Raw genomic sequence first — 11761 nt, forward strand, 5'->3', positions numbered from 1 at the left:
TTCATGGCAATTGCTCCACCCCAATTCTTCGTATGGGTTGTATGAATTCTCGGATGGACCGAAAAACACCTTTGTTATAAATAAGGACTGTCAAAATATTAAAATACTTAACACGGTAAACTTGGAATTATTTGCCCGTTAAGTGGCGCTAAATCTCCATACACATTACGCACTATAGCGCAGTTAGTTTTCTTGTACAAGAAATTCACTATTTCAACCTTCATTTAATGTATTATACATAACATATCTCTTTACATAACATATCTACAGGTATACAGGTACGATTAAGAAATGGAAAACAAACTTTTGAAATCATGTTGTCGAATTTCGTATTGAAAATATGCATAAGTCAGAATAGTTTGTAATATTTAGTACTGTAGGGTAAGATGTTCACCGTTAGCATCTATACCCCATATTTCTGGATCACAACTTTACCAATTAACAATACGAGTTGTGAGAATACGGTTGTATAATTCTGTAAATATTCTTTGTATACTACCAAATAGGACGATAAAAGAGAATACAAAAAGTCCCATCTTACCCCCCTCTACGATATATATTTTGGAACACTATTCGTTGGACTTGGTTTTTGTATGTTACGTATTTCGTGGCACTTGTAGCAAACTCTAACTAAGGCGTCGTAACTTTAACGATATACTTAATTTTATTATACAGTCAACAAACTTTACCGAATGTAGTTAAAACATATTAATACAAATCAGTCGTTAGTTAGTAATGGCAGTACACACATTGTGACAACATTTTTAGAGCTATCCCTTTTTAATGTGGTGTTCTTATCTCGGACATACGACGCTACATGACAGCGCCTATCTTCTTACAAGCAATGCACTTAGCAATCTAATGACTACGGGTATTGACAGGACTAATTTATCAATCGAAAAACACGCCTGTTCGGAAATAGTGTGCTGTCCTTTGCCCGCGTTACGTTGTGTGCTCGTAGCAAACATCACTGATGACTTGTATTTGCGTTTCTGATCGCTAACCGCTATTAAGTCTTTCTAGCGAGGCGGCGCAGCACAACAGACGAATTTGTAATCAGACTAATTCGTACGGGAAAACATCTGGGCAGGTTTGCAGCCGTAAGGTTTCAGTTATATGCTGAAATGTAATGAAGAGCGAAGGCTAGAGCATTGGTTTGTATATAAGTAATGTAGAAATACTTGTCTGGCACAGGAATGCGTATTTATTGCCTTTGCGTGTGTACAGCTCGAACTTTGTTTGATTTGTAATTATAAGTTATATGTAGGACGTTTCGAAGTACGATTTCATGGAAGTTAGCTGAGTGTTTTAAAATCAAATCATGAAAGTCAGTATTAAAACAGCATCGTTGTAACGTTAGCAAACGGTTTGCGAACCACTGGACTAGGAATGTGTAGAAATCAGTTGGTACTTCGGGAGCAGTACTGTTTTCAGTTATAGCTGTAATGTGCGTCGTTGCAAAAAGTAAGAGCTAGCTATCATATTGGAACTGTATGTGTTGTATGAATGGCTTCAGTTCTACAACTTCGTATGATTCTGGTTCGTTTTAACTTCTGATACCACTGAAAATGATTTTAGTTTTAAACCGAAACGTTTGAGATGAAAATCGTATCTTACATAGGGGTCGTGTTTGTATTGAAAATTAGGTGTGCTGTAATGGTATATCGCGGTTGATAGACGACAGGTTTTATTGTATGCTGGTTTATTAACCTAACAGCATAGGAACTGTAACCCTGGGTGGGCGTTTACATATAATCGATGTAACATATACGTTTAGGTGTAGCGACGGCTTCTTTATTTCAACTATATGTAAATATGTTGTAACCAAGCGTGTTTTAGCGGCTGTCGTTTTTCCGCTATATATATCTTGTCTTGTTTTTTTGGTTTAACTAAATAAAAAAATATTTTACAAATAAAACATGATTGATTCTCAACATGTACAGTGCGGAGCGTTTTACCTAAATGATGAAATGTGATATACAGTTACATTATTCTATTTAACTCTGATTAATCTTAGATACCATAATCAAAGAAACATAAAAAGTTATTAATATTATTATAGTTGGATTTTCAGATGTGAAATCGAAACACATTACAAGCCATTGTGTAAAACTGTACAGTGTACAACGTTGTGTAGCCTACACTATTGGCAAATGTCTTAGGAATTTCTTGTATTTTTCTCTGTTCTGGACTGACGAATTTGTGCCTGTGTGTACGCACCATTGCGCACCCCCTTCTGTGCTTACACCGCTCCATTAGTTGCCCATTTTCGCTTTCTACGCAGAGGCGGTTTCAGTCCAATACGAGCTCGCTATCTGTCCTAAGATTTTAAGAAAAGTACGTTCGGTCACAGCGCTTTAGTTTTCGCGTAAAACACGTAGAGGATTTGAGAAAATCTGTCCCAAATAACTCGAACCTGTGAGTAAGAATAGCAGATGGACAATGTTTTATAAATCTATCTTTTAGTTTGTATAGGTTTAAAACGGCAGGCATATAAATGTTTAGTATTTTCGCTTGAGTTTTTAAGTCCGTAACAATCCTATGTTTCGAGAAAGATAAATAAGCTTATGTTTTGTGTTGGTATATGTAATGTTTCTAGTTGAGTTCTCAAAGTACATTTAAAAGGGAATTTACTTTTCGTATCTGTGCATGATTTTCTAAGTCGTCATAGCAAATTCAGAAAATCAGAAAGCCCAATTCTGTATTATATATAACGGCGATCCAAATAATCAACGTAACTTTTGTGTAGAGGATTGAATGAATGTAGTTTATTTATCCATGTGTGGCGGGGGATGACAATAGTTATAACAAGGGTGTTCTGTTTCATACACCTCGGTGAAAAATAATAAAACACTCATCTCAAAACCGCCAACAGTGAACGTAAATCCGTTTACCATTAACCGAACTAATTTCTTAGCTTATCAGTTCAGGCATCGAGTCTTGCCCTCCCAATTCCTGGCCAAGACGCTCCAAAGGCTCAAGCAATTACGAGGATTAAGACCCTATGTGCGCAGTTTGTTTGGCGGATTACTTTTCGCCGGATTTTGTTTCATCTTTCTAGTCAACATGTAAAAAGTAGAAAGTAAAGCTTTGATGTTCGGCTAATAAGATGCATGCAGTGGACTGGAACGAGCTTTATAACCAAAGCAGTACTTAAACTAGATTCGACTCGTCCGAGTGCTTGTATAGCAATAGGCGGCATTGCACTCCGGGTGTCTTGAGAATGAGAACGGTTTATCGTAGTTTTGGCAGTTAACTCAGTGCAGCGAATGGTTGAGGTTTTGGCTTTAAAGTAAACGAAAAAAATTAAAAATAAATGTCGGTATAGTTTTTAACAGTTTACATTCTATGTAGAAAATTACTAAAAACTGTTTTTTAAATTTTAAAAAACGATTGTCGTTTCGCCGCTATTCCCTTCTCTTCGTTGTTTCAATAACTTTGATCATCGCTACTGTAAATCATACAATGAGTTTATGTTATGTTTTATTGTTTTACACGTTGAAATAAGATTAATTTACACCATCTAAGTTTCTCTGGCTTATTTATCTATCGTCATGACCCATAAATTGGTTATTACTGTCAAATAGATAGCGTTTGATGTTACCAGTATTTTAGGTCGCTGCGGTATTTTCAACTGGTTAGTGGTGTTACACCAAATTCGCTTTTTCGCGAAAACTGCTTTGGTTACTTCACGGTTCGATGCGTAAACGTAAATTATGGCTCGTTACGTCACAATTGGCTTTGTTTACGTGGCCAAGCGGAAACGATGACGAAATTATATGAAATTCATTTTCATTATTTTTTGTTAAAATTATAATTTTTCAGTGAAACTTTGTAGCTTTATTACAGAATTCTATATATGTATCTTCACGGTTCTAACACAGCGTTGTTTATTTCTTAAATCGCGATTGGGGATTATGGGATATTATGTGCCAACGGTATCCATGTTACCCAACAGTACTATATTAAATATTTTGATTTGATTTTGAGACTTTCTGCAAACTAAAGATTGCTTATCGTTTCCGTTACTTGACGTCATCATTTTGTTTCGTAAACAATAGAGATTGTGACGCCACAGATAACAATTGCAGAAACTCGCGACCGCGAATTGCATTATCTGATAATCACTTTCTATTATGACGTAACACTTGCAGATCGTAGAGAAAAGAGGACGAGCTGGTTCTATTTAAATACAAAGCAAGTCGAAAGTGTTGGCAGCCAGTGTATGAAGTAAGGATCAACTGTCTTATAGTAGGTTAAGGTAAAATATTCCCATGTTTTTATTCTCTTTTCTACGGCGCGCGCATTTGCACCAATGCTAAGGATGGGAGCATACAAGTTTAGGTGTGAATAACATAATATATGGTGGGGTAAGATGGAACACGTTTTCATTCTCTTATTTCGTCCTATTTGGTGGTAAACAAAGAATATTTAAGGAACTACATAACCGTATCCTCACCACTGTTAAGATCGTTGTTATTTGTTAAAAACGCGATTAGGAAATATGAGATATTATGTTCTAACGGTATCCATCTACCCGACCTACTACACGTTCTCCAACCCAGTATGCCCTACTACAGTGCGTGAGATGATAAGACAGTAGGGCATACACCTGGTAACAGCGGGTGTTTAGTAAAGATCAACCTTTTTCCAATGCACGTTGTCTTAGTACAGGTTTATTTAGTTTTGCGTTTAGGAAATTAGTTTGCAAGTGAAAAGCGCGTTGTTGTTTTAATGTATTTATTTTATCTTACTTTGAATTGAGAAAAGGGTTATTTGTTGCAGATTTGTGTATATACTTTGTTATGGCATATATTTAAAACTGTGTTTCCTACAGGTTGTTTGAGTGCTAAGTAAAATTGTATAATTGGACATGGAGATTAGACAGACATCGACTTATTTTGTTGCTTTCCGCCTGGTTTTGACGGCCCTGATAGCCGCAGAATTCGTCTCAAGCAACCGATCTTACAAACTGCCAACAAGCAAATACGACCGACGGCTACCAAGCGATCCTATTTTCGATGAAGACGACAACAGATGCGAGCCTATTCAAATTAAAATGTGCCAAGGACTCGGCTACAACGCAACCCGAATGCCGAACAGATTCGGCCAATACAGGCAAACTGAAGCCGGGATAGAACTAAACTCCTACCAAGTTCTTCTACAATATAATTGCTCCAGTGAGCTACCGATGTTCCTTTGTGCTGCATTTTTACCAATGTGCGAGCCCGGGTTAGAACGCACTATAGGCCCTTGCGAAGGAATGTGTCTTTCCATAAAGAAACTTTGCCTACCAGCACTCAAGTCCTTTGGCTATCCATGGCCGGAAATACTGAATTGTTCCAATTTTCCGAAAGACAACAAACAGAACATGATGTGTATGACAGGCACTCACCCGCATGTGAAAGACGAACAGCCTCTTATTCGACCGACGAAGATAAAACGAAGCTATTGCAGGTACGTAGTAGTATGTTGCTGAAACTAAACTTTATCTCATAACTATTGACCATGGTAAAATATATAACCCGACAGTGGCTATGCGAGGCGTTCGAATGTCATTCATGTTGTATCTATATACGAAACTTCTATCGTCCAATTTGGTAGAAAACAATGATGAATATTTACATAATGATAAAACCGTTTTCCCACGAGAGCGTTGTTAATTGTTAAAAACGCGATTAACATTGTATATTATGTGCTAAAGGTATATTCATCTTACCCGACAATACCATAGCCAGACACCCGTGTTTAACGACTGTCGTTTTCCAGCCACGCGAGAATAACGCAAGTTACATACATAAACATCACACTCATACGCAATTACATGCAAGCCTAACATTTTAACGATTTAACCCGTCACAGACAGCCACAAATAAGCCTCCAATCCAACGAAGGCTGTGGGTGGAGGTGCGGATACCAACAGGGAATGTTCTCAACAGAAGATAAAGAGTTCGCTGATCTATGGATGGGAGTTTGCTCTGGAGTTTGTTTCATCAGCACTGTCTTCACAGTGCTAACGTTCCTTATAGATGCGTCCAGGTTCAGGTAAAACTGCCCTTTTTCGATGAAATAAGTAAGAATTAAATAAAAAAATAAAATAAAATAATTACCTACAAAGTAACATACATGGTAACTCGTAAGCTGGCACGAGGTGTTAAACCCGTGTGATAACGACTGTCGTTTTCCGGCCACGCGAGGATAAAGTAAGTTACATTCATTCATGTTATGTATGTAATAGTCTCAAATCTTTTTTATGACTTATGTCTGGTGCATATAGATTCATGTATGATGGGAACGTTTTTAAGTTACACTGCGTCACATATACGTGGTACCTAGTAAGCGGGCACGTAGTGTATAAATCAGAACATCCGTTTTACAACGCTGTTGTTTGTGTGTCCGTTTCATTGATTCATTTATTTTCTTATGGACAGAATGCAATGCTTTTGTTAGTCCCTTTTATCCCATAGGGAGTTCCAGCAAAAGGTGAAAATGTCTTAAATCGCTTTAACGTGTGGCGTTAAATGATTGCACTTGCATAAGCGCAATATAATTGCGGTAGACTACAAGAAATGATAAATGGTTTAATATTCTTTAAATTTTAGCTGCAAAATAATGACAAATGATATATTTCAGTTCTATATATATAGTAGGGTGGGGGAAGATGGGACACCTTTAGCACATACTGTCCAAATAACCTGATCGTATATTAAACAATTAACAACGGTCCATGAGAGTCATGAAGACATAGTTTCATATTTCTTTGAATGTTCTTTGTTTACTACTAAATAGGACGAGAAAATAGAGTTAAAAAGTGTCCCATCTTTCCCCATCCTACTGTATATGCCTGTCATTAGCACCAATTATAGTAATATTTGTTAACGAATCTTATGTTATATCACCGCCTTTTTACTTTTATTGCGAAATGAATAACTCTTCTTGACCCTTACTAATTAAACACACCAGCTTATGCAGTAATCTACATTAGTTTTAACCCATAAACATTGTGTGTAGATGGGATAAACAGCGTGGTAGCAATAACTAGATCATAAATCACATGGCCACCCGCTGGCTTGCAGTGATAATCCAAAGCCCTTATTATAGTAAAGGGTCACAAGAATTCTATGAATGCCAGTTCGCAAGCTGGTGCTACTGAATTGTAAAGTTCATTTTATGTCCGTTTCCCCAATTTTGTTAAATATTTGTTAAAAACACCGTTGGGAAATATGAGGTATTGTGTTCTAACGGTATTCACTTAACCATACAGTCCTACACATGTTGTACCTTTTTACTAATTTTCTACAATTGTAGCTTCTGATATTTTTAAAACTTATAAATTCACAAAGTTAAATTATAACACATTTTTATCACACTTGTGTTATAACGACTGTCGTTGCCCCGCCACGTGAGGTTATATAAGTTATATTCGTACATACATCTTGGTAAAGTTCTATTTTTTTTCAGGTACCCTGAGAGGCCCATTATCTTAATAGCTATGTGCTACAACATTTACAGTATACCGTATATACTACGATTGTTGGTTGGGCGAAACAATATTTCCTGCCAGAGAAACACAGAAGGGGAAATGTTTCTGATAAAGGTAGAATACATATCGTATCTTTATTGATTAAATAAATCGTGTCCATGTGTATTAACCCATTTTCTTTAGAAAATAGTAAACAAAAACATTTAAATAGTTATAAAATTATATCCCCATGACTCCCATAAACCGTTGTTGATTGTTTAAAACACGATCAGAATATTTAGATATTATGTGATAAAGGTGTTCCGTCTCCCCTCACCCTTCTATACCAAATTGAACATGCGTTTAGCAAAAGAAACTGAGCGATACGATGCGCAACGTTAAGTTTAACATATTTAGATGATTTCAAATTCTCGTTAGCTTTTAGTACGAGTGTTTACAGTATGTGATATCATGTGCCGAAGGTGTCACATCTTTCCTACCCTACCGTACATTTAAAATCACATTGTGTTCTTTACAGGAGGGCTTGGGTAACACTGGGTGTACCGTTGTATTTCTCTTGTCTTATTTCTTCGGTATGGCTAGTTACTTATGGTGGGTCATCTTGACTTTGACTTGGTTCTTGGCAGCAGGTGAGAATAAGTTCAAAGAATTATGAAACCATATCCTCACAACTCCCATAGATCGTTGTTGATTGTTTAAAACATGATCAGGATATTTAGATATTATGTGACAAAAGTGTCCCATCTTCCCCCACCATATTATATGTTATGTATTCATCCTGGTAAGAACGACCTGTATAATACGACGAAACGTCAGTACGCATTTAAATGTTAGAAGAACTTTTATAGAAAATAAGTGTAATATGCCTGGTAGCAGATTATGTAATATATATGTGGGTGTGAATGAATGTAACTTATTTATCCTTGTGTGGCGGGGTAACTTAGTCGTTATAACAAGGTTATCTTATTTTATACACCTCGGGCCCACTTACGAGTCACAACATAAGTTTAATAATTTGCGGGTTCGAAGCATAAATTTTGGGCGAATACGAAAAAGTAGTAAAAATACATAGTAGCGCAGTCTGTTTCTAAAAGCCGAACCAAAAATTTAGGAGTATTTTCTGGAGTCGTTTTTTATTCCATGTGATTTATCGTGACTCATATTCATTGTCAGTTCTTATATACGTCATAATTACAAGCTTATCTGATTCATACTAGTTTAGAAGCCCACCCGCAAAATCAAAGACCTAAACCCGAACGCCCAAATGAGGCTTAAAAAGAATTACAAATGCTATATAGTACCTGGGGGTAAGATGGGATACCGTTTTAGCAACTAAATCCCATATTTCCTAATCGTGTTTTCAGCAACTATTAACAAAGCTCTTTGAGAGTCGTGGGGTTACAGTCATATGGTTGTGTAAATATTCATTTTCCATTTTACCCCCCTATTATATCATGCACTTTTTAAACTTTATATTGGTAGATAATTTATTTTTCCTCGAAACAAATAAAATTTTGAAGGCTTTTACTAACTCTAAGTAAAGTTATAAACATTTTTGTGAACACCTGTTTCAGAATGTTTATTTGAATTACCCTCAGAGGGGCTAAAACTAACACAGCATATTTTTAGGGGGCCAATATCGCATAATAACCATTTTCAAATAACCCAGTAATAATACACTGTCCCATAACCACCTGGATATACGACACAGTAACATTACGTCATTTTTATACCCCCCCCCCTTTTTTTCTTTGAAGTACAGCTTTAAAAAAATCCAGTGTAATTTTCTTCGTTTTTCAAGTCATACTAACTCCATAGATTAAAGCTTATTACTTTTTGTGGTTTTGGGCAATTACTTTCGCTTTTATGAAGGGCAATTTTAAATTAGATTCCGTTTTCTCGCTTGGTCTATATATCTAGTACAGTATAGGAAATTTTGGCTCCAATTTTTAAAGCAAGAATGGGTTAAGAGGTTTTGCCTATTTACGACGACGTCTTGAGTGTTCTTATCATTTTGTGTGTTTTGTTAGCTTGAGAGTGTCTTGCAGATTAATTAAAATATTGACCGGTATAGAACCCCTGCCTTTTTATTGGCACTTGTCTTTTTGAATTGCTTTTGACTTTGTTGTTTTATATTATTCAAATAAACCACGAGCTTGTGACGTCACAGCGGAAATTTGTGACGTCACAACGATAAATTCCCGCCTTTTTAAATCCCTAAGCAGCGTGTATTTATAAGAGTCTTCTTAAAAATATTTGCGCACTAATTTTATAAAATTTAGTCAAGTTTTTTTTTTAGTTTTCCAAGCATAAGCTACTTTTAAGCGCAATTTATTATAAAGTACTTCACATTATTTTTATTTTATATTTGCTCTCCTGGTTTTTATGTCCGTGGACTCTCATGTATACAGTTTGATAGCCCCATGATTAAACCAGCAAATTAAGAAAAAACAAGCCAGTCGCTTTTGTTTGCCAACTGTCAGGTACAAATGATTCATAGCCACTATGTACTTATAAGAACAGAGCCGATTAATTAATGGTACTTGCACGCTGTCATTCTGTACCGCTAACAGAAATAAAACAGCATTTAAAACATGTGGGTAATGCACTTAACGGAGTTGTTCCAACCCAGTGGTTCCTTACCACGGGTTACCACGGGTTGTCTAAATATATGGGTAATAAATAATAATAACACATACGTATTTGGTAACTTGTAAATGTAAACGGAGGTGTATGAAACAGAACATCCGTGTTATAACGACTGTCGCTGCTCCGCTTATAAGTTACTACATAAGTACTTTGTTTGTGATTATTTTTCGGGCAACGTTCAACGCCATAGACGTGAGATTAAAGTCAAATTAACACAGGGATGTCAAACTAAAGAGGATGTTTTACCATTTCCTAAACAGTCGTTAGCAAGTATCACTAATTAGGTCAAGTTATTTGCACAAGTCAACTAACTCGTTTATTATTGATCATTTTTTTGTTTGGTTTTGAATTAGCTTTATTGTTATCGAAATAGAACATGGCTCTGTTCATTGAAATTAACACAGCGGTTTGAGTATTAACGCCTAATACTTATTATACAACCTGTATTTGTTTGACAATGATTACGAACTGTCAGGCTAGCTTGAAAAATCGTTGTTTTCCTTTCATTTTGTCGTCTTATTCTCATTTTTCAAGATTGTCTTATCGAAACGTCGCCAATATCTGTTTGCCCAACTAGACAGTACCCTTGTGGTAATTTCTAAACGGATCGAAAAGGCTTTGGGTGTAAAACCTCTTTAAAATTGCGGGTGCTGAGTTAAACCCTTTGTGGAGAAATCCAAATATGCATTCTGGAACAGGTGTTCACAAAAAAACGCTCATAACTTCACTAATAGTTGGTTAATTTTTTAAAAATTTATCTACTAATATAACGTTTGAAAATGGCGACGTAGCATTTTTAAATTTAACTAAAGGTTCATAACTTTGAACGGCAGGAACTATTTACCGAACATGTCTAACCCAGTGTTCTGCCCTCTACTGTACTGTCACACACACAAGGGCGTGTCCAAAATTGCGGTATATTACTGAAAAATTGAACCCAATTTTACGTCCCCATGCCCAATACATAAATCATTTATTATAGGAAGTTTTACAAGATCAAGTCCAATAAGAATAAAGTGTATTCTGTAAAAAATATATTTCGCCTGAAATGGCATCGTCAGTCTCTTATTGAAAAGAATTAGGTGCCCAACGCATAACTTATCCCATTACGTGCCCAATACACGGGTACGAACTGTGAGCTCTTTGTTCAGCCTGTAATCTGTTTCCAACCACAGTTGACATTTTCCGTAGCGGGAAAGTGTCGACGCTTTGTCGGTTACGCTTCGTTACACATGGCCTACACGTCACGTGACGGACGGAAATACCTATCAAAACACGACACTAGAAAGTAAAGGTCCTATACGCTCGGTCTGTTGTGCTTACACGGGCCTTAATTCCGTTTGCTCGGAAAATAATTTAATTTCCCCTCAAAAATGTTGTTCTTTGTTATTAAGAAAAAACCTTTTATTTGGAAATGAATCAATTCTTGATAAGTTTAAAGAACTTTTTTTGACAAATAATTCCATTTATTTCCAAAAACAAGTTTTTAGGGTCAGTTTTTATTTCGGTATTTTTGCCCCGTTTTCGGTGCAAAATTGCGCCGTTTTTGCCAAATCTTGTTATGTATGCCCTACCGCGATGTGTAATTACTTGTGTTATTGTGATGTCACTCCCCTACATAGGGGTTCG

General features: G+C 36.3%; 1 protein-coding gene across 2 annotated transcripts in view; it reads left to right on the forward strand.

The window, feature by feature from the left end:
• The first annotated feature begins 4154 nt into the window (after positions 1–4154).
• Positions 4155–11761, forward strand: part of fz4 (frizzled receptor) — a 12921-nt gene continuing 5314 nt past the window's right edge. Inside the window, exons 1-5 of one of the 2 annotated variants that reach the window (XM_018812168.1) lie at positions 4155–4261; positions 4838–5457; positions 5863–6045; positions 7462–7597; positions 8001–8112. In XM_018812168.1, coding sequence (XP_018667713.1) covers positions 4874–5457; positions 5863–6045; positions 7462–7597; positions 8001–8112 — 1015 coding nt within the window. In that variant the 5' untranslated portion in view covers positions 4155–4261; positions 4838–4873. 2 annotated transcript variants of the gene reach the window in all.

The sequence above is a fragment of the Ciona intestinalis genome, chromosome 6 (genome assembly GCF_000224145.3).
Source record: "Ciona intestinalis chromosome 6, KH, whole genome shotgun sequence".
In the NCBI taxonomy this organism is placed as follows: domain Eukaryota; kingdom Metazoa; phylum Chordata; class Ascidiacea; order Phlebobranchia; family Cionidae; genus Ciona; species Ciona intestinalis.